The sequence below is a fragment of the Ambystoma mexicanum genome, chromosome 4p (genome assembly GCF_040938575.1).
Source record: "Ambystoma mexicanum isolate Mex_15411 chromosome 4p, UKY_AmexF1_1, whole genome shotgun sequence".
Lineage (NCBI taxonomy): Eukaryota > Metazoa > Chordata > Amphibia > Caudata > Ambystomatidae > Ambystoma > Ambystoma mexicanum.
The window spans coordinates 469,832,021-469,856,350 of record NC_090927.1 but is presented as its reverse complement, the minus strand read 5'-3'; the positions used below and the strand labels follow the sequence as shown (position 1 = coordinate 469,856,350).

Here is a 24,330-nt window from a genome sequence, read left to right as displayed (position 1 = left end):
GCCCGCACCAGTGAAGCAACTCGGTTGCGACGCGCCCATCCACGACGCACCCCTGCACAGAACAGCAGGATGAAGAGTGCACCATATCAAAAACCAAGACTAGGTCCTCGGCAGAACAAGAATCCGAGGGAGTGGGTCCAGGTCGGAAGCAGTCAATCAAGATTGGGTGGCGTCCCTGTGGATACCAGGCGAGCGTTACACCTGGGGAAGCTAGGTGGACAGAGCCAGGGGTGAGCAGAGTGTGCAGGGTAATGGAGGGCTAAGAGCAAGATAAGGGGCTGGAAGGGCTATGCAAACGAGAATGTATGCTTAATCCCCAGTGGGATTGTTATGTACTCAAAACCCTCATTTACAAAATGCTGTCCATTGTCAGACCAAAGGACTTTGCACACTCCCCATCTTGGTAAGACCTCAAGTATGAGGAATTTTGCAGCACAGGTTGCATCCGGATGTGTGCATGGACTGGCTTCGAGATCTGTAGCAATTGCAATTTGAGCATATCTACATAATCGATATGCAAATGCTGGAATGGTGCAGCAAGACTGGGTATTGCTCTTCTCACTGTTCGCAGCGTGTGCCCTGCTATAAACCTTAGGCAAACCATGCAGTTAATTATGAATGGGTTTGAGAAGTCTGGCAGCTGCATTCTGTGTTAGTTGCAGTTTCTTCAGTAAATAGTCAGACATTCCAAGCTATAAGCTGTTGGCCTGGTCTATCCTGGACATAATGGAGATGATGGCCAGTGTTTTGTGCATGATGGAAAGGAATTGTAGAATCTTTTTGATTGTGTGTAGATGGAAGAAGCATTTCAACGGAATTGTGTCCTCCGACATATTCCACATCTATGACATGTAATGTCCACATCTGTGCACTTCGGAAACTTTTCAGCAGAGGGCGTCTTGCGTCGCTGGCGTCGAGCCGATGTCCCTCGAGGGCCACTGTCGACGGTCGACGTCACCGGATGTTATATATAGGATGCACGGCACCCGTTGCCTCAGTTCGTTTTTTCTGACAGCGAACGTGTATAGCTTCGTGAAACTCGGCGCGCCTCGTGGATTCATCGATCTCTTATGATGTCTATTTCTTCGACCCCTCCGACTCCAAGGTCCGGGTTCAAGACTTGCCGGGACGCAAGTCCAAGATGTCGTTGACCGACCCGCACCGTATTTGCTTATGGTGCCTGGGTGAGTCGCACGACACCGACGACTGCTCCAAATGCCAGTCTCTAACGGCCAAGGCCTTGTGTGAAAGGAAGGGCAAGCTCCGTGCAGTTAAGCCCTCGAAGTCCTGCAAGTCTGGATCGAAGTCTAGGGTTTCCACCGACGACTCGAGGGGCGGCTCTCTGCGTCGGGTGGAAGCTTGAAGTTCTCAGTCCCAGAGTGGTTCCCACCGCTCCTCGTCTTCGCAGCACTCTCGGAAGCGCCGGCACCGGTCGCCATCCCCGTCCCTTCGGAGGATGGCGCCGTGCATCAGGTAGCCTGTCCCACGAAGTCCTCGACTGGGAGTGGGCGGCTTTTAAAGAACAAATGATGGTGATTTTCCAGTTGCAAGGCACCTGCGGTAAACACAAATGTTGCCAGAAAATAGACCTTCATAGACCTTCATCGATTTGACTACACTTGAAAGCTTAGTGGTCCAAGCAGCTACATCAACCAGACAGTCTGCTTATCCCTTTATTCCCCCGGATAGGGATGACAAGAGGATTGATGCCTGGGCTCGCAAGAATTTTTTTCTTAGAGCAGAATGGCTTTAAAATCATCCAATGTTAGTTGTACCCTTTCGAGGTTTACCTGCACCCTGTGCGACTGTTAACATGGCGGCTGAGCACATTCCGGAAGGCGAGGAACGAGACGGCTTCCTGGCTATTGTAAATGATGGAAAGGAGGCAATGGGGGAAATGTCTCCAGTCATAACTGGACACTGCTGAAGGCATCAGCAAATACATGGCTTCTCGCACCGTGCTTCGCAGGTTTGCATGGCTGAGAAAGTCAGACTTTGCACCGAATGTGCAGGCCAGACTACTCAATATGCCCTTTGACGGCTTTAGGTTGTTCGGCAGCAAGGCGGATGAGTCTAGAGAAGTTGCAGACCTAGAAGGCGGCGGCTAAGTCACTTAGCGCCTCCATACGTCAACCTCAGCAACACTCCTACTCAGGCTTATCTTCCTGGAGGGGTCGTCCTTTTCGTTTCTATTCCTCATTTGGAAGAGGAAGAGGACAAGGGATGCTAGATCAGCCCTGGCAGCGGCAACTGTGCCCTCAGCCACTGCTGCAGCTGCCTCTAAGCCACTCTGAGGCCTTGACCCACAATACCCTGATGGGAGGCAAAATCTCTCAGATTCTGAACGAATGGCGGGGCATTACTTCAGATGCTTGGGCACTGGAAACAGAAGCCCTCGGTTACTGCCTTCCTTTTCAGAAAAGGCCTCAGGATCGTCCACTGGGATACAACTCTGTCAAAATTCCGGAGCCACTCCTTGTACAGGAAATTTTAACCCTGTTAGAGAAAGGTGCAATAGAACCTGTACCTGTAGTGGAGAGGAACAAGGGTTGGTATTCCGCCTACTTTCTTATTCCCAAGAAGGACAGAGGATTGAGACCCATCTTGGACATAAGAAATTTGAACAGATTCCTCAGGAAGGACAAGTTCAAGATGGTAACCCTTTCTCAGATCCTTCAGGCTCTCCAACTCCAAGACTGGTTGGTATCATTGGACCTTCAGGATGCTTACTTTCATGTGCCAATCCATCTCAAGCACAGAAAGTACCTGAGGTTCGTGGTTGGCCGTTCTAGTTTTCAATTTTGAGTTTGCCAATCGGGCTGACCTCTGCCCCGAGGGTTTTCACCAAACTGATGACAGTAGTGACAGCAAGTCTCAGGAGAGGGGGGGGATTCACGTCTACCCCTACCTGGACGATTGATTAATCAGGGCTCGTTCACCCAAGCAGGCCCAGGAACATCTGAGGATTAACTGCCATTTCGTACACAGACTGGGCTTCTCCCTCAATTACAAGAAGTCTCGTGTGATACCATTCCAAAGACTCCAATTCATCGGAGCAGTCCCAGATACTTCCTCAGGGAAAGCCTCACCTCCCGAGGTGCGAGCTCAACACATTCTGTAGATGGTAACAAAGTTCCAGTATGCCCAGCATCTGCCGGCCTTCGATTTTCTGAGGTTGCTCGGCCTCACAGCATCCTGCATTTTTCTGGTGCCAGAGGCCAGATTGAGAAGCGATCCCATCAATGGACCCTCAGGACTCAGTGGTCCCAATTTTCCGGGAAAATGTCAGTTCTTCTGCAAGTACCGAGCAGAGTGGCTCAAGACCTTCTATGGTGGCCTTGCAAGTACAATATTCTCAAGGGAGAATCTTTTTGGCAACCATGGCCGGAGAGAATGGTAGTGATGAACGCCTCACTCACGGAGTGGGGAGCCCACACCAGCGATCTGGCAATCAACGCTCGTTGGTCTCTATCAGAGTCCAAACTACACAACAACATTTTGGAGCTGAGGGCAAGCGGACTAACGCTGAAGGCCTTTCTGCCCTCTGTATGGGGAAAGAATGTCCTGATAATGACGGACAGCACAGTGGCCATGTACTACCTCAACAAGGGGAGATGTATGGTCACTACCACTGTGCAGAGAGCAATACAGCTCTTGTTCTGGCCAATACAAGAAGGAATCTCTTTCGGCAGTTTGGCGGCGGAGGCTCTGAGCAGGCAGAGCAGTTTCCCACAAATGGGAACTAGCTCAGGAAGTCCGTCAAGAGATCTTCCCACTTTGGGAAACCTCTCAAATGGATCTGTTCGCGACCGAGGTCAATCGGAAGTGCGATCAGTAGTGCCAAAAGGAATTTCCTCCAAGAGGAGCTATAGGAGATGCATTTGTAGTGGACTGGGAATTTCCACTCCTGTACGCGTTTCCTCTAGTCCATGTGATTCCTCACGTAATCAGGAGGTTGAGAAAGTTCAGGAAAACCATGATCCTAATTGCTCCAGATTGGGCCAGGAGGGCGTGGTACCCCGGACCTTCTGGACATGTCCATCTACCCTCCAATACGTCTTCCACAAAGAGGATCTTCTCTCGCAAGAGGAAGGTTGGGTTCTCCATCCAGAGGTCAAGACACTCAGCCTTCACGCATGGTTTCTGAGAGGCTGAGATATAAGGATTGGGACTTCCCAGACGACGTAATGGAAAATTTGCTTTCGGCCAAAAGGCCAGCAACAAAATCCTTGTACCAGTGTCGTTGGAATAAGTTCAGTAACTGGTGCTAAGGATAAGAATGTGGATCCATTCCTATGTGGAACACCTATGGTGCTTTCCTTCCCATTACATTTAGCCAATCTGGGACTCCAGATTGGTACAAGAAAAGGATACCTAGCAGCGCTTTCTATCTTTAAGCGCTCCTCTGAAGAAGTGTCTTATTTCAAGATACCATTGATTGTACAATTTCTGAAGGGTCTCACTAACGTGTACCCCGCAGTCCCATTCAATGTTCCTGTTTGGTATTAAAATTTAGTATTAAAATGTCTTGCGTGCATTTTTTTTTTTAGCCTTTGCATTCTTGTCCTCTAAGGTGTCTCACATTGAAAACAGTCCTACTAGTGGCTATTGCATCAGCCCGCAGGGTGAGTGAGTTACAGGCTCTTTCTTGTAAGCCTCCTCACGCCATTTTCCATAAAGATAAATTCTCAGTCAAACCTTGATTCCTACCCAAGGTAGTCTCTGACTCATTTGTCTCAAAACATTACATTGCCATCTTTCTCTCCTCCCCTCATGCAGGTAAGGAGGAAGAAAGGCTTCACATGCTGGACCCAAAGAGGGCTCTCAGCTTTTATATTTCTAGTCTTGTAAAGTTTTGACAAAGTGACCAACTTTTCATTGGATATACCTGCCACAAATTGGTTCTGGCAGTAACAAAACAGACCTTATCCATATGGTTAATGTTGGCAATTGGAGAATGCTACAAACTGGCAGGTAAACAACCTCCAGGTGGGCTAAGAGCTCACTCCTCTAGGGGCATGGCAACTTCGACAGCTTTTCAAAGGGGTATCCCAGTGCAAGATATATGTGCAGCGGCCACCTGGTCATCTGTGCATATATTTGTGAAACATTGTTTAGATTCCACCTCATCGCAAGGAGGTCTTTTTGCAAAGGCCGTCCTTTATACGGTCCATGATTAGGGTTAATTGGTACTCCCTCCTCCAAATTTTCACTGCTTTGGGAGTCTATCAAAGATGAGGAATACGTGGGAGGACACAATCCATTTGACAAACAAGTTACTTACCAACTGGTAACGTTCTTTCGACTGGATGTTCCTCCCACGTATTCCTCATTGCCCCTCCCAGCCTACACTGCCATACAATTTGTGAATTAAACTCAGTGTTCCCTGAGAGCTTGCGGTCTAGGGGTACGCCTAGTTACTAAGGACCATTCTTAACCTGAACTGCACTCTCGGCCACGCCTACCCATACCGCCTCATAACTCCCATGACAATAGCTACATCACCCACCACCCTGCCCACCTACCCCTCCCCACTATATACTGCCAAAACCTGCTCAAAACAGATAGGGCATGTAGCCCCCACCCCCACCCCCACCCGAAATACCAGACACCGAGCCAGGCTATCCAAACTCTTCAAACCACTTGCCAGGTCGATACTCCCGCTCAACACGAGAAACTCGGGGGAAACGTGTCATCGGACCAGTCCCCTCACCCCAACCCCCCTGTCTCACCTTCATAGGTAAATCCACATTATAACAAAAGAGACAAATCGTCTCCCAAGAACAAACTCATCAATCAGAACTCTGCAAACTCTCCACTGCGACTAACATTAGAGGAGCCCTCAAACGCCCATTCTCTACTTGCGCATGCCTCTGAAATTTCTGATATCCTACAGCTAGAAAACATTGACTTCCTAGCTATCACGGAATCTTCGCTGCCCTCAGCAGCTGGTCCCAACCTCATGCTAGCTGTCCCTGAGGAATACACGCTACTCGGATTGGATGGAACTGAGTCCTGTGGCGGAGGCCTCGCCATAATAGCCAAAACCAGCCTAGCTATGAGACTGGCCCAATCTCCCAACTTCGATCCCTGTGAATCCCTCGCTGCCAAATATCACTCACTGACACCCAAACACTCTCCATACACCTGCTTTACAGACCCCCCCCACCCCCCAGCCCTCTGGGGTCATTCAAGGAAGACCTTACCACCATCCTGTCCGAAAACTAAAACACGCCCCCTAAGCGTACTCTTGGGAGACTTCAGCCTGGGGTTCAATGACCCTAAAGACCAGCATGCCGCACTAATTGCAGGTACCCTGGCTGAACTAGGCTTCAATCAAAAAGTTACTCTCCCCACGCACCTCAAAGGTAGAACTCTCGATTGGGTGGCTGACTACAATTGTCATGCTGCCATCACCTCTATCCTTCCTCAGATATAGGCTGACCATCACCTCCTAACCTTCCTACTTGAGGTCCCTGCACTAGCCCCCCGCCCCCCAAACAACCTGCTGGCCCCTGCCATTCCCACCAGAAATAAAAAACATCACGGCCAAAATACTTGTCCCACTCATTCTACCCACACTGAACTCGCAAACTAAATCAGCAGATCCGTTCACCCTTGTCCATAAATACAACAAAACTATGGCCACAGCATTAGACTCCATCGCACCCTTCAAACTAAGAAAAAGTAAACCCAAAAGGCATCTTAACCCCTGGTTCTCCCCACATCTTAAATCTCTCAGACTTAAGACTATGGAGACATTCTCCTTCAGATGGTCTGGAGATCACCTACACTAACTCACTAACTATGCAGATGATACCCGGATCCTCATAACGTTGACGGGAGATTACGACAAGGATTTGGCCTTGGTGAATAGAGTGTACCTCATCATCCAGGCATGGATGGCTTCTCATGGCCTATGCCTGAATGATAAGACTGAGCTCATTGTCCTTTACACCTCCCACAATATCAGCAAACTCAGTGACAAATACACAAGCTTTCTTATAGATGCTAACTCTATTAAAGTAGCCAAAGAAGTCAAAATTCTAGGTTTTTACTTAGACGCCACCCTGTCCTTTAACAGACAGGTCAACTCTATGGCCTCCTCCACAGCCTACACATGTAGACTAATTAGAGCAGCCAAGCCCTTCCTATCCACCAACAGCTGTACCACCTTGGCTAGAGTCCTAATTCTGTCAAAATTGGATCATTGCAACGCCCTCTATCTAGGGACCAACAAATATATCACCAGCAACATTCCGATTTTACAAAATAATGCTCTCAGCATTAAGCTTCTCGGAAAAAGAGCACATTTCCGACATAAGAGCGAACAACTGGCTCACCACAAAGGATAAAATGTAACTCAAAGTAGCATCCCTCACACACAAATGCCTCAATAACGCTGCCCCTCGATACCTTATAGACAACTTTAAGAGACACTCCTCCATCCACCCCATCAGAACGGGCAATTCCAATCTCCTCATAGTGCCTAGATTTAAACTTTCTAAAACTGGAGGCAGCAGCTGCCCGGTGAAAGCAGCCCAGTTGTGGAATTCTCTCCCTCCTGCCTTAAGGATAGACCAAACCTACCCACATTTTAGGCACATTGTTATTCATTGGATCAAGGAGAACGACTGCTAATTCCCTGATCCACGCACACGCCCTTTTGCCTGTATATACTGTTTTATTGTCCTCTGGCATATTTAGTCCCATTGTACTCTTTTGTATATATTGTCCTACCATACTTGCTGACCCGCCATCTATTTGCATCTGTTATGCATAGGCCCTTTGTGAATTCTTCATGCTAAACTGTATTTGTATGTTTACAATTGTACAGCACTGTAACTAATGCTGAAAAATGTCTTGCTGCCTCCTGCGCCCTGATACCCTCGGGTCTGGCACGCTTTATAAATAATAAAACAAACACCTATGAGTGGGAGTTGCACAACGACTCCTTGTTGCCCCTATTCCAGCATTGCAGGTTCATGGACCTGAATTTCTCTGCATCCCCTTGGAATGCTGTGTGCCCCCAGGGTGCTTCATGGGCAGATCGGGGATCTCTGGGAGACGCCTTCCAGATCTGTTGGCACGGCCGCAGTGTTATGCGTTTCCTCCCACCCCTCTGCTCCAACAGACTCTCTGTAAGTTCCGGTCCTCTGTGGGTTGTAGCCTCATCCTGGTTGCCCCCCAAAGGCCTTCGGAACCTTGGTTTTCAGATCTGCTACAGTTGTGCTGTCAGGGCCCTGTCTATCTTCCCATCCCTAGGAGGGACTGTGGAGCACCCAGACACTGCCATACTGGCCCCGTCGGCCTGGTTCCTGATTAACTGAGGCTTCAGCATGCTCATTTTTCAGATGATAACTGGGACATCATTCAGCCGGCCCGGAGACCCTCAACCCGGTCCCAGTATAAGAGCAAATGGACTAGGATTTGCCGCTGGTCATGGGGCAAAGTGCTGGACCCTGTCTCCTGTCCTTTGGGTGACTTTTTGGCTTTTTCGGCACACCTGGCTCGTTCTGGAGTGCAGCTGTATACTTGCCACACGTATTCGGTGGCCCTCAGGGCTTACAAGAATTTGCCTGAGCATGTGTTTTCGAGCAGCCAACCCAGTGGTTAAGGCCCACCTTAAGGGGTTGTCTAGGCTCTTTCCTCCGAAGGGCAGGCAGCATCTGGTCTGGGACCTCAATGTGGTTCGTGCAGCTTTGCAACATAGGCCTTTCAAGCCGATGGACTTAGTAAAACCATTCAACTGGGACAATACAAGACTCCACTCTTAGTATAAGGCTGAACCACCGGAGGTCATGGTTGTGTAGACCGAGCAGCCACGCCTATCTTAGGAGGGAGAAAGGGCTGTAGGAGCAGTACAAATGAAATTGTTATAACAAATGGTCCAAAGAAACACTGAAACACTAAGTATTGTAAAAAAATATATGGTTTATTTAAATACAAGTAAGTCCGGATAAATCTCGGGAGAAATAAGGACATTATATATAACCACAATTAGAAAAACACAACACTATGCTTGAAGGTACAGACTAAAGCATATAAGCTAATTTGGAACACTTAACGGGAGTTCTGTGGAAGTCAAAACCAATAGTTACTTCAGTAATACAGAACCTATTGGTTGTACCATGACGCTCAGCAGGAAATCACATGGTAATATCACTGGTCAATTTACTTTTCTGATCTAGTGAAACAGATTCTAGGAGCAGTATAAACCTATAACTCTGATTCAGGATAACAGTTATTCTAGGGGAGTTGGACCTTGGGGTGTGATATTCAATTACAGTTGCTTTTCAGTTCACAGACTAAGGGAAGCAATAACTTATTTTAAGATAACACACTTATTTATTCACGGTAAGTAAAACCTATACACTTTTACAGGAGCTATAAGCGTTAGGGAGAATTTTAATTTCTGTGCTAATTCCCTTGAATCTTAGAGACTCCCCAGCTCTTTTGCTGGACTTCGGGCTTTTTTAATTTTAACGCCTGAGCGAGTGGGACCTTTTTCTCACTCGTGTTTTTCCCTGATTTGGATTTGGTTTTCACTGTTTTTGGAGTCTGACAAACTCCATAGGCATCTGCTTTGTGTATGGTGACACACAGCACCCTCAGTGCAGGGTCACTGGGAAATCCTTTGGATTTCTCTTAAGGTTTAAATACCTTTTCTTGGGTGAACTAATGTTCCCAGAATAGTAAGATGAAATTGATCTTAACTTTTTTTCTTTGTAGCTCCAGCACACCCCATATTATGTGGAGCGCTGGGTGGTAAGCTAGTAGCCCCTTATCCTCCTTTCTCATGTAACATTTTTTGTTACCCTCACTACTTTAAATGGCTGGTGGCAGTGGTTTACTTTTTACTACCCATGTGCATTTTTACCGCAGGCTAAACCCTTAGCTGCAGTAGAGCACCGTGACCATTTTTTCAAAATGGCCCTTGTCTTCTTTTTTCGCCATTTTCTGTTTGTGAGGTCGTCTTTGGCTTTTGCTCTGTGCGTTGAGACCGATTTGAGCCCTTTCGGTGTTTTGCCTTTGGCGGGCTTCACCCCTGAAGCCCGCCCCTGGCTCCAGTGTGTCTGGAAGGTCAGGAAGTGACCTTTGATTCTAGGTGTGCCTGCACAAAACCAGACTGGATTGGTTGGCTGGCTGTCTAGGAAGCACAGTGTTGGGGAGAATTCTCAGAAATGTGCAAATTCACTTCTACCCTAGAGACCCCCAGCTCTTTTGCTGGACTTTAGGACTTTTAATTTCTACCCTGGAGAGGGTGAGACCTTTTTCCCACTCATGTATTTTTCTTTGATTTGAACTCTGGTTCTTTTGGTTTTGGAGTCTGACAAACTCCATAGGCATAATGTTTTTACATTGTGACAAACGGCACCTTCAGTGCAGTGGCATAGGGAAGTCTTTCAGATTTCCCAAAGGTTTAAATACCGTCTCTTGGTTAAACTACTGTTTCCAAGAGCAGTGAAGTGAAATTGACTTTACTTACATGTGTAACTTTCTAGACGCAGCACACACTTTCTTGCTTAGTCTCCTTAGTTACAGGAATGCACCCAAAGGTGAATGGCTGGCTGACTGTCCTTCCAGGACAGCCAACCTGCTGTGTGAGTGACAGCTAGGCTGCGATGAATGGGAGAAACCTGCATAAAAGGCAAGGTCTTTTGCTTGTGGGGAGGGGGGGGCAGAGTCGACCACTGGACAAAGGAATCCGAAGAAGAACTTTGAAGTGACGCCTGCTGCAACTCCTAGATGGTTTGTTTGCCCGGTGAAGCCCTGCTGCAGTGCTGAAGCTCTGAATTCGCCTCACCGAGAGAAGCCCTGCAAAGGACTCCCCCTCCCTTTGGGTTGGTGGGACCAATCTACCCCAAGACAAACTCATCTGGAAATCGTCTCAGATCTGGTTGTACTTCCATTGCTGCTGCAGGAACCGATTGCCAGGGAGAGGAATCGTTTTTGACCCGAGCTCCAGGAAGATCCTCAGGATTCCTAGAAGCAGGGCTGACCAAGCCTGAGCCACCTTAAGAGTGCTGGACCCCCAGAAGAAAGGAAAGTCCTAACGGTGTCCAAGAACCGCAGTGGTGCTATTCGCGAGAAGCTGAAACTGCAAAGTGCCGCTGATCTGAACTTTGTCCATTGCTGCTGCCGACCTTCCAACCATAGTCCAGGAGTCCCTAGACGTCCTCCCTCTTGTCCCCACGACTGAGGCCCAGGAAGCCCAGCATCTGCTAACATTGTGCAAGACTTTTTACTTGCCTTCAAGAAGATCCTCATTGACTTTGGCATTGCTTGTCCTTCTATGGGTTGTAATTTGTGGAACACTTTTACTGCTGGGAAAAGCTTACTTAGATTTCATTGGAGGATTTAAACTGTCCTCACTTGATAAGAAAGTAGGTTCTAACCTTTCTATTTTTCCTTAACTCTTCCTTTCTGAGTCTGAAAAGTATATTGGTGTTATATGTAAATGCAATACTATCATTGTTATTGAAGTCACTTCTGGGTGTAGGAGAAATGTATTAGCATATCCAAAGAGTATTCACCAACTTTATTGATTTTGAAAAGTGATTCCAAAGTTTGCTTGAACCGTTAGAAACAATTGCCTTTTTAAAGAATGCTTAACTAAAACTTGCGTGTATAAATGAATAACTATTTATGACTGAAACCTTGAGTGTAAGTGTTACTCGTGCCTCTGGAGATCCTGCAGGATGCCCACGAAGTTTCAGCGTGATTCGGGATTTGGGAAGACCGTGCGCCACACAATGGCTCGAGGTCCCAGGGTATTGGGGTATTGCAGCCCCGCAAGGTCTCAGCACGGCGTGGGATGGCTCAAAATGCAGTTCTTCCTGAGTCTGGTGGGTTTCACCAGGGTTGGGGTTGTCGTTTTCGGAGTCCCCTGGTGGATTGGAAGGAAGGGCTACAGCAGACTCCGGTTACACAGCAGGCTCTCCGGTCTCCGGAAATAGTTTCAGCCACAAATTCTTCATCTTCCTCTTTGGTTTTGGTTCCAGTGGTCGCCAACCTCTTCAGCTTCCAGGATCGGGAAACCAGCCAATCAAACAGCCTTGCAACATTCAAGCTTGGGGGTGGGGGTTTGCCAATCCTTTGACAGCCAGCCTTCCAGTTTGAACTGGCATCTCGCACTCAGGCTGAAGACAAAGACAAAGGGCTGCAGTTTCAGATGCCTCCCTCGCTTCCTGCCTTCACAGACACTCTGGAACATGGGCGTGGAGTCCACAGGACTCCCGCCCTGGATTTCAGGGGAAGTGACAAGAAAGGACAAGGAACACTAAAATCCAGAAAAAAGAAGACACGGGCCATTTTGGTAAAATGAGCACCCAGGGGTGGGGGCTGTGCAAATAGCCCACGGTAAAGTTGCAACAAATTAATAAAAAGGTTCACTGCCACCAGCCATTGAAGGTAAGCTTGTCCCTGTAACATTGTCAGTTTTAGTGTGAAAGGGGATACATTGTATCAACCCTAGCACTCCATATAAGGTGGGGTGTGCTGGTCTTACCAAATAACATGTAAAAGGGATCCAAATATACTTTCCACCCTTGGGAACTGTAGTTCTCTCGGATAGCCAGAGAAAGTTCAAAGGGGAGCCCCTAGGGCAACCTAGCAACAATGGGCACTTGTTGCCAAAGAGGATAACTTTTAAAAGACACTATGGGGAGTCTTAAAATGACACCAATAAAGAGTAAAAGACTCTGTGAGTGTGGCAAAAGATTCCCGCTCACTGAGGTATAGGGAAAAATAATCCACCAGTAAAGCAAAAGGTTCTGGGTTGACGCAGGACGGGAAGATTTATCATTAATATGAAAATCTTACCTAAGAGACATCCGCTTGGTGACACTGAAGACGGTTTTATTGGTGGCTGTTAGGGAGAATTCTCCAAAATGTGCCAATTCCTCCCACCATAGCGCTCTCCAGCTCTTTTGCTAAACTTTGGGACTTTGAACTTTTCAATTCAATGTGTTTTCTGTGTTTGTTTCTTTTGGTTATGGAGTCTAACCAACTCCATAGGCATCATCTTTTACAATTGTCACACAGCACCTTGAGTGCAGTTTAAGTACCTTCTCTGGGATCAACTACTGTTTCCCAAAGCAGTGGGGTGAAATTGACTTCACTGAGTCCTATAAAATTCTAGACCCAGCACACCCTATCTTACAATAGAGTGCTGGAGGGGTTACTTAGTATCCCCTAGGTCAAGTTACTCATGTAGCATTCATATGTTACCCTTTCCTCTCAGAATTGCTGGTGCCAGTGGTTTCACAATGAACTACCATGATTTAACCCGACCGCGAACTGTTCGCAGCTCCGATAACGTTAAATCGCGGGAGCCATGTTTTTCAAAATGGCGCTGAGCCTCCTTTGTTAAAATGGTCCCGGTCTTCTTTTTTCACCATTTCTTTGTGGAAAGGTCCTTGTAGAGTTTTTCTCTGCGCACAAAACCAGGTTTGGTCTCTTTGTTCATTCGCCTTTGGCGGGCTTCAGGGGTGAAACCTGCCTCTGGCTCCAGAGTGTCTGGGGTAGGCAGGAAGTGAGGGAGGTGCCCAAAACTCCCTCTGCTTAGTCTCCTAGGAAACCCAAATGCACTCTGTGACGATTGGCTGGCCGACTGTATGCTAAGGACAGCCACCCTGCTGGGTGAGTGGCAGCTAGGCTGAAATTAATGGGAGAGAACTGAATAAAAGGCGAGTCCCTTGGCTTGGAAGGCAGAGTCGACCACTGGCCGAAGGACCGAAGAAGAACTTGGAAGAGGACGGCTGCTGCAACTCCTGGACCGTTGGTTTGCCCGGTGAAGCCCACGCCACAGGTCCGAATCGCCAAGTTTGCATCGACAAAGAAGCCCTGCAAAGGACGACTTCTCCCTTTTGAGTTGGCAGGACCAATCAACTCCCAAGTAAGCCACCTGACAACCCATGTCGGAGCTGGTTGCATTTCCTCAGTGCTGCAGGAAACCGTAGAGCCAGGGAGAGAGACACCAGATTGTATGCGTTGCTTGTAAGCGGGCCTAAAACTTTTGGAAGAACATGCAGACTCCCACGATGCAGGACTGACCAAGCCTGACTGACCCCGCCCTCCCCCCCCCCCTCGGTTGAGTGCGGGGCCTCAGATGTGAGGTAAGTCCACCTTGACGGCCAGGAACTGCGCTTATTGCTATTTGCTGTACCGCAAGGAGCTGAAACGCGAAACAGCCACTGAAAGTAGTTTGCCAGTTTTGCCAGTGCAGTGTAGTAGTTCCCCCACGTCTACTGTCTTGTCCCCACGACTGAGTCTCAGGAACAGTCAGATATGCAGAGCTGTACAGGAACAGAAGTCTTCAGCTGCATCTTTTTCTTCTTTACTAAGGTACTGTAAAACTACCCTAAGAGAACTTGCCTCTTACTGTGGCAGTGCTTGTAACTTCTGCAACTCACAAGACTAATCAGGTGTGGCCCTACATTTGGTGGTTCTTTTTATCAAAGACTCCTAAGAACTTGTGCAAAGACTTTTCCATTTACTTACCTGGAGTGCTGCATCCTATACAAAGACTTTTGCCCATTGACTTTGGCTTAGCCTATTTAATTGAATGACTCTTCTAAATGTTATCTGAAAGTAATTGCCCTGCTTATGAATATTTGTTATTTCTTGTGTTCTAATAACCTTTGCCTTTTACAAACTATTGAGTATTCTGTATGCCAACAGTAAGGTATTACTTGTTACTGAAGTCTCTTGCGGGTGTAGGTTGTGTCTGTGGGCCTTCCCAAAAAGGGTCTTGTCTAGTCCAGAAACTCAGAGTGTACAGTATTGAAGTATATTTGTGTGTTACTATTCTATTGCTCCCTTCTGAAGAAGGCTTTAGAACTGACTGATGAATAAATTAGCTGCAGGCCCTTCATGTTTCACAACATGGTCACCTTGCACACTCGCCCAAACATCTTGCCCAGGGTGGTCTCTCTGTTCCATCTGACGCAAAGAGATCTGCCTGCCTGTGTTCTTCTCAAACACACAGTCTGAGGCAGAGAGGGCCCTACATTCCTTGGATCTCAAGAGTGTTCTCAACTTTTATCTCTGAAGAAATCCGATGCATTTTGTGACTTTTGGGGGCTCCTCCCCCGACACTCAGGCTTCCAAGGCTTCCATCCCCAGTTGGATGGACCATGCCATTTCGTAGGCCTACACGGCCATGGGTAAACATGTTCCTGAGGGAATTCATACCCATGCGGTCAGAGCGAAGGCTACGGCTGTCGCGTTTCAGAAACATGGTTCTTTGGATGTCGTCAGCAAGTCAGAGACTTGGGCCAGTCCGTTGACCTTCTGTAAGCACTATTCGCTGGACACCAGCTCTAGACGTGATGCAGAGTTTGGTCAGGCGGTTTTGAAGATCCTTTTCACTTCATCCTAGATATGAGGCAGGTTGTCACAGCTCTACCCTATGTTCTTGTTAGGTGGAATCGCCCACAAGGTTGGAGGAAAGGGGACGGGACGTATGGGTAATTAAAGTTACTCACCGTAGTGACTAGAGTACTCATAGTCCGCTTTCCCCCACACGTCCCTTCCCCCGCTGGTATGCCAAGGGCTAATATGTACTAAGAGTAGCCAGGTCTAAGCGTTTTATGTGTTCAAAGGGGGGACTGAGGTGAGGTGCCAGAGGGCAGGACCTCAGCGGAGTGTTCCCATGCCAGAGTGTGCATACTACATTTAAAGGGGAAGCTCAATGTTTCGCTGCCAAAGGTTCAGGTACCGCCCCCATGCTGGGGGATGCACACAAGCATGGAGGAAAGGGGACTACGAGTACTCTAGTCACTACAGTGAGTAACTTTAATGTCTCAGTTGCCACCTAATGTGTCCCTGTATTATTCACATATTTGTCATTGTTGTACACCTCACAACATATATCGTTTTTCTTTCAGCTACATTACACAAGATTCCGAAGACTGTTAATATGGAAGAGTATGTTAAAAAGCTAGAAATAATGCTTCAGTAAGTAACATTTATTTAGAATAACTTTAAAAATGCAAATGACTGTCCTGGCAGATATGCCACAAAAGGATCCGAAACTTAAGTATTCGCCATTTCTTATGGATTCCTTCCTCCACAGATTCCTAATGTTGGCTACTCTTTCCAGCACAGCTTGTCTTTGACATTATTTTGCCTCCCAGGGTATCCAGCTGTTGGGGAGAATTCTCAGAAATGTGCTAATTCACTTCTACTTTAGAGACCCCCCGCTCTTTTGCTGGATGTTATGATGTTTTGTATTGTCACTGGCCAGGAGTGCATGCCCTTAGAATGTTGATGCATGAATGATGAGCAGCTCAGGAGAAGGTTGAGTGGGTCTGTGAGTGAATGTTCCATGAATGTCAGTTGGGGGCTGGTGGGTCTGCTCTTTATCTCTCTATCTTTATATCTACCTGTCCTGTCTATTGTGCCACTGTACATACAAGAGAAATTGGTAAATGTACATACCCTTACGTCCCGTCCCCTTTCCTCCATACTGTAGTCACTTCCAAGGGACGGGAGACAACCTTTCACCAGATAAAAACTTCTTCCCCATTAAATTTAGAGGCGTAGGGGTGCGGCCCTGGGAGCATGCGCTGCCCTGACTCCACCCTCCAGTGCCACACCTCAGTCCCCTTTTCTGCTCCTGGGTTTGGCTTCGGCCATGTAATTCCACGCATGGATACTTCTTTTTTTGTCTTTATTTTATCATTTACTCGGGCCTCATGCGTCCCGCTCCTTCCCGGCGCATGTCGACTTCCACAGGGTTCAGCAGGTGTCCATCCTGCGATGGGCTCTTCCCAACTTCAAATGCCCCACACCCTCTGCCTACGTTGCCTTGGTCTAAACACCAGTTGGCAAGCTTGTACAGCGTGCAACGCCCTGTCATCGAGATCGCTGAAGAACAGACTAGCCAGGTGGAGGAAGCTCTTTCAGAAGTTGACTCCAGAGGACCTCAAGAACTTCGTGAAACATCGATCCAGGCCCAAGGTAGGGCCATCGCACCCCACAAGGGAGACTCCTTCCCAAGGACTCGCCCGCTCAGGAGGGACCGCTCAGGTCCTTGTACAAGCACGTTCACAGAGGCTGCTTCAGCTACTGGCCTACAGGCCGAGGGATCCCCGGATCCTATCCGTTGACAGTGTTGAGGGACCGGAAGGTTCTTTTACCGGGTCTTCACCCGAGGGGCTCCGCCCTTGTAACGGCATTATGTCTGAAAGAGCCACGCCCTAGTACCAGCAATATGTCCGAAGCGGTGCCTAAACGCAGCATTACCGGCCCCCGGGCCAAGGGTGTCGCACCTACCGGGCCTAGGCCCGAGGAGCAGGGTAGGCCTCGTGATCCACACTCGATAGTCTTGTAGGAGGCTGGGCCCAGCGAGCCAAGCAACACGACGCAGGCACGTGGCAGGCAGCTCGATAAAATGGCCACCAGACCAGACCTCCGCAGCCGTCCGACGCCATTTCGGGAGTTCAGGGAGGAACGAGTGTCAAGGTGGGACTGGCTTGGACCAGGTACGTGGCATACAGCCTATCCTTCATTTGCGCTGGGCAGGTTCCCGCTGCTCCATACGGGCAGGGTATGCAGCGGCTCCAGAGGCCTCCCGCTACCCAGTCTGTATCCCCTACCACTCCTCTGGCCTGTGAAGACAATTTCTTTGAGAGGTACCTCGGGCTCATGAAGTCCCGTCGGATAGGGGTTATTCTCAGGGATGTCATCAGTGACGTGCTCCCTCCAATGCTTTCGGCACCGCAGGCTCCTCCGCCGGCGCAGCCCCTGCCTCTGCCCCCCCCCCCCATCAGATTCCTCAGGCGGTTCGGTACAAGATACAGATGAGGAGGACCCTGACACACCCTCGTCAGCCAAGGCCTTCCATGAACGTTTTTGCGGGGCTGGCTGAGTATCTGGGCCTACCTCAAACCAAGGTCGAGCAACCGTCGTAGGGGGTGCTTGCTGAGGACCTCGCGTGACGCCCCTCTGCCAAAACGGGAATTCCACTGCAGCACGATGTAGTCTCCCTGGCAAAAAAGGTTTGGCTCAAGCCCCATTCTGTTCAGCTGGTCAATCGACGCCTGGACGCCAAGTACAGGCAGATGGAGGGGGATACACTCTTGCCATCGGCCCATCCTCAGCCACACTCCTCGGTGATCGCTGCAGCATCACTATACTCCAAGCCTCAGTCGTCCTTGGCCTCCTCCTCAGCGACGCTGCTTGCATCTTCGTCAGGCCAATGCCGATGCCATGCTGGCTGTCGCTAACCAAAGGTTCTGACGAGAAATTGCAGACTTCCTCCCGGAACTCCCTACGCAGAGCCAATCAAGTTTCAGGGCGGGACTGGCTGAGGCCAAGCTGGTGGCGCAGGACATTATGGTATCCACTGTGGCCCATATTGACACCTCTGGCCGTGCCATCTGTATTGCCATGGACATGAGAAGGACAGCCTGGCTCTGTGCAACAAAATTCAACCTAGACATCCAGGAACGCATGGGGGTCCTCTTCCACTCCACCACGGACGGGGAGCTGGACAAAAAGAAAAACGGCTCACAAACGGCCAAGTCTTTATCCATCTTGACAAAGACCACGCCCAAATCGTACACCCAGTCACAGCAACGCTCCGACAAGGAGCGTATGTATGGAGGGTTCTGTGGCTTCCAGGAACGGACATCCAGGCAGCCGTACCGCTCGCAGACTCGAATTCGGTACAAAGAACAAACAGGGGGTGTGGGGTGACACGCCCTGCTGGGTCCACATGTCTCCAATGGGGGGGCAGACTTGCTCGCCATGCACATTTCTGGTGCCAGAACTTCACGGACCCCTGGATCCTCTCTGTAGTATCCACAGGGTATCGCCTACCCATCCCATCCCAGCCTCTCCTCCCTCCTCCCCTCCACTCCCTGTCAGTTGCCCAGGAACGCACAGGCACACGCAAACATGGGTTAACCATCCCCGTACTGTTGTGGGGGGGTAAATGCACAAAACGCGTGCCTTGGGTGCCACCCCGAACGACACCTGTGGAATGCGGGGAAAGGCCACTTGGACCTCATCCTTGCACCTATGGTACCAGGCTCATGGGGGGGTATAAAGATCATTGAAGGACCAACGACTTCCTAGTACTCAAACATGGCGGAGCATTGAGCCAATGTCCTGGTCTACACCTGCAGACCAGTGTATGGGTGTTGCTGGCCTATTGGGTGTGGCTGGCTATATAAGCCACACCCCTGCCTTGCATCATACTTCGCGTTTCTCTGCTTACAGCAGCTTAACGCTCACCGCTGTGATCAGCAGCCGACAAAGAAGCGTTAGAATCTTCGATCAGCTTCAGCCGCTCAATCATAGCCAAATTCTACTCACCTGAGACTTTCTCGGATTATCCCAACCCGCCGCAGCAGAATCTTCCGTCCGCTTCTGAATCATCCCACGGAGCAGATCGTCAGCTTCAGCATCATCCCATGGAGCAGATCGACTGGCACCTGTTAAGAGAGAAAACATACTTACCGCTGCAGTCCAGTGCACCGAAACTCTCCTGCACTTGTCACCCACGCTGGAGCCGACTTGGCGCATGCATACCCGACACAGAAGTAAGGTGCATCTGACTGGTGCCAACACCAAAACCTGCGAACAAGGAAAAGACTATTACTCGAACAAGGAAAACACTACTAATCAGGGAAAAGTCCATACTTAACAAAGACTATTAACCAGACAAGGAAAAGACTTCTAATTGGAGCAAGGCAAGCAAAAGGGCAAACCGAGTCATTGCCGCAGCTGGACTGGGCTTGAACTCTACAGATTTATGAACCAGTGAAGCAACTTGGTTCTACAATACAGAACCTGCGCCCCTGCTTGAGAGCAAGCAGGACGGATAGCTTGCCTACAAAACACATAAGGTGAGGAGTATTCTTGGGGGGGGGGGGGGGAGAAACCCGGAACTCAAGAAACAGCACTGGGTAGTGGGAATTAAGGAACATGGACGGTCTTCATTTATCGTAATTTCCTCGTTATAGGTGCTGGCACCAGAGCAGACCAAGCAAAATCACTGCTGGTCCAACCCCTGAGCAGACGTCCCACGCCTGATGCCCCCGCAGACACAAGGTGAGCATAACACTCCCTCAAGTTGGGACAGCAACTCTTCTGGGACGTCATAGCCTCCCAGCAATTCTACTTCAGGATTTTCGCCATTCAGAAAAAGAGCCAGGCGGGCCTGAGAGTTGTGCTGGAACATACCACCCTCAACCTCTCCTTACTGCTACAAAAAATCTAGATGGTTACGTCCGCTTTTATAGCAGAGACATTCTGCAAGGAAGACTGGATGTGCTCCCTGGATCTGAAGGACGCGTACCTACACGTCCCGATTTGGCAGCCCCATCGTTTTCCTATAGTTCAGGATCATGGGCTACCATTTCCAATACAAGGTCCGTCCTTTTGGCCTCAACTCGGGCCCCAGGGTCCAGACTCATGAATACTGTGGCTGCCCTCCTCAAGTGCAGGGATCCACATCTCTCCATACCTTGACAACTGGCTTGTCAGGGCTACATCTCCGGAAACGGTTCACCACTCTTCCCATGCCCTCATGAACACACTGCATGATCTGGGCTTTTCACTCAAGCTCAAAAAGTCGCAGCTGCAGCCCACGCAGACTCTTGACGTTCTTGTGCCTCATCTGGGACATGTGCTCCGAGAAGGTGTTTCTGTCGGAGGACAAGACTTCGGCCATCAAGAGGGCCACCACCCACTTCCTCAGCAGAGAGTTGACCGCTGCATGGTGCTACCAGCATCTCCTGGGTCTCTTGGCAGTGGTCTTCTTAGCCCCACACACAAGACTGAGGATGAGGAGGATTCAGCTGCACTTCGCAGCCTCATGGAACCAGGAGCGGGGCTCTCAATCCGAGATGATCAACGTTCCTCCATCTCTCGGCCCGGACCTCACATGGTGGTCCAGGGACTGCAACCTACGGACAGGCAAGCCTTTCCAGCCTCCCACCCCGCAGGTCACCATCACCACAGACTCCTCGCTCGAGGGCTGGGGAGCCACCCTGAACGATCTCTCGGTCCATGGCACCTGGACTTGACAGGAGCAGGAATACCACATCAATTGGTTGGAGCTGAACACCATCTGGCTAGCGCTCAGAGCATTCCTTCCACTTCTCAGGGGCATGGTGGTCCTCATCCAGACAGATAACTCGACCTGCATGTACTATGCCAACAAGCAGGGAGGAACCAGAACCCCTCATCTGTGCAGACTAGCAATCAGCATGTGGGAGTGGGCTCTGGAAAACTACATTTACCTCACAGCAGTCCACCTTGCGGGGGAATCCAACCTGGAGGCGGACAAGCTCAGCAGGTTGGGAGCAGACAATTGCGAGTGGCAGCTAAACGGCCTCGCTATTTAGGAGATCTTCAACAGATGGGGTCTCCCCCAGGTGGATCTCGTTGCCACCTGTCACAACAAGAAGTGCCCTCAGTTCGCCTCCTTGCAGGGACATGGCACCGGCTCACTGGACGATGCATTTCGGATTCAGTGGAACAGCATGACAGCGTACACCTTCCCGCCCACTCCGCTGATTCACAGAGTGATTTGCAAGATCAAGGAGTCTCGCCAGCTCAACATCATTCTAATAGGACCATGGTGGCCAGCCAGGCCATGGTTCTCGGAGCTGCTCAGCCTCTTGGAGATGCCACCGATTGACCTATCGACTGGCCCAGCAAATGTTCTGGTGCAGCAGGGGGCCAGGGTCATCCACCCTGCGCCACAGAAACTAGCCCTCACAGCGTAGTTCCTGAGCTGGTAATGCTTGGGCACCTCGGCACCTCCCAGGCTAATCTGCAAATCATAGAGGGCACAAGGAAAAAGGCTACCAGGGCCCAGTATAAAAGTAAATTGACCAGGTTCTGCCACTGGGCAGACTCCAAGGAAATCGACACCCTGGCATGTACATTGGACGACGTGCTCTTGTTCTCAGCGTACCTCTCCCACTCTGGCGTGCAGGTGGACACCAGCTGCACTGACCTTGCAGCCATCGGGGCTTACAGGAATTCGGAGGAGGGGGATCTTCTCCTCCAGTCCGATTGTCAAACATTTGACGGGGCTCGCAAGGCTCTACCCACCCATCAGGAGGCCACACACCCCGTGTGGGACCTGAGCATTGTCTTGGGTGCCCTGGTGCACAAACCGTTTCAGCAAATGGCATCCACAGACATCAGGCAGGTCCCCATTAAGACGGACTTACTAGTCGGCCTCACCTCGATCCGCAGAGTCCACGAAATCCAGGCGCTGGTCGCCTCAGAACCATATACTAACTTTCACAGGGACAAAGTAGTCCTGCGGACACACCCAGCATTTCTGCCTAAGGTGCCGTCTGCTTTCCATTTGAACGCGGAAATGGTCCTTCCTACATTTTTTGCCGATCCTAAGGATGAGGCGCAGAGGGTTCTGCACTGCCTGGATTTCAGGGGTGCCCTGAGATTTTACCTTGACAGGACCAAGGGCTTCTGCAGATCAGATGCCCTGTTTGTCACTTTCGGAGGTGCAAGACCAGGCTATCAGACCTCCAAGGCCTCCATATCCCGCTGGATGGTCTCGGCCATCAAAGATGCATACGAGGGCCAGCACAAGCCGCTCCCTGTGAACATGCACGCCCACTCAGTCAGGGCCAAGGCAACGGCCATCGCATTCCAGTGCCATGTCCCTCGGCAAGTCATAAGCAGGGCGGCCACTTGGGCGTCTCCCTCAGCTTTCTGCCAGCATTACTGTTTGGATGCCGGCTCTAGATTGGGTGCAGCTTTCGGACAGGTGGTTCTCAGGAACCTATCTGCTTAAGGAGGGTCTCCTCTCCACCCTGGGGCTACATTCAATTGTAATCGCCCATACAGTATGGAGGAAAGGGGACAGGACGTAAGAGTAATTAAAAGTTACTCACCATAGTGACTAATGTACTCTTGGCCCATAGTCCTCTTTCCTCCATACGTCCCACCATTCCCCCCTAATACTAGTGTCATTAGGCAATGTTAAATCTATTGTCAACGCGGTAAGTCTAGTCTCAAACACCTGACTTATAAAACTGCCATCACTTCAATAAGAAGGGTCAGTGAAATCCAAGCTTTTTGCAGGATCCTTTCTTTACTATACATAAGGATAAACTGGTTTTAATCACTCACCCTAGGTTCTCGCCTAAATTCATCTCCAAATTTCATGTAAACCGGTCTATTGAGCTACCGGCTTTCTTCCAGGAACCCAAGAGCTCTGCTGAGGTAAACCTCCACACACTAGATGTGAGGAGGGCGGTCCTCTACTATGAAGTCAAGACCAGACCACTAACAAAAACAGATCAACTGTTTGTCTCCATAGCACCAGGCAGAGAAGGAGATTGCATCTCTAACAATGCCATCCCTAGGTGGATAGTCAGATGTATCCAACTGTGCTATTCCCTTTCAGATAAAACACTGCCTTTTATGCCAAGGGCCCACTCCACAAGAGGTACTGGAGCCACTCTGGCTTTCATTGCAAATGTCCCCTTAGACAGTACTTGCAAAGCAGCTACATGGAGCTCTATACATACTTTCACTCAGCACTACTGCATTGACACTCATTCCAAGACAGATACACAAGTGGGACAAGCAGTTCTAAGACATTCTTCCACTGCTCGCTAATCTATGCACAGTATGTGATCTAAGCAGATTCCACAAGCCTCAGAAGGGATACATTATTCACCGTAATGGTATTTCTGATGATTGTATCTGCTTAGATTCACATGCAACCCACCCTTCCTCCCCGCGGAGATAAGGCGCATGGATGCTTATGAGCTTGTCTGATACGTATCTGCTTGGATACAACTGTACTCGTGCTACCTCATGTCAAAACAATACAATCTGAGGGACCTACACGCGTGAGGGTCATGGGTACAGGGGGCATCGCACTAGGGATAGTATTACTGGCACGCCTTATTTCGACATCAATTTTCGAGTTTCGAAAACAACAACTGTAATACTCCGCAGCTACCAGTAGATTTCGGCCTATGCACAGCATGTGAATCTAAGCAGGACAAAAGACCGGACGTCGGGGGGACTCCTGCAATGCACTGGGACGGTCAAACTTGCAACCGGCAAACTTCACTTTCAGTGGCTGTTCAGTGCTTCAGCTCCTCACATCTACCGCATATAGCAACACCGCGGTTCCTGGATGTTCCGTTGGACTTTCCTTGCTTTTGGGTTCCCGCACTCTGAGGGGGCTCAGGCTTGGTCAGTCCTGCTTCTTGGGAGTCCTGAGGATCTTCCAAAAACTCTAGGCCAGCATAAAAGCAACGCACACAATCTGGTGTTCCTCTCCCTAGTTATACGGTTTCCAGCAGCATCTCTGTA

The 24,330-nt window shown here is 49.5% G+C and overlaps 1 protein-coding gene across 2 annotated transcripts in view; it reads left to right on the top strand.

Moving 5' to 3' along the window:
- Nucleotides 1-24,330, top strand: part of CPSF3 (cleavage and polyadenylation specific factor 3) — a 421,648-nt gene that overhangs the window by 349,775 nt on the left and 47,543 nt on the right. For both annotated transcript variants that reach the window (XM_069606000.1, XM_069605999.1), the window contains one exon: nt 15,894-15,963. In XM_069606000.1, the coding sequence (XP_069462101.1) occupies nt 15,894-15,963 (70 nt within the window). The remainder of the gene's footprint in view (nt 1-15,893; nt 15,964-24,330) is intronic.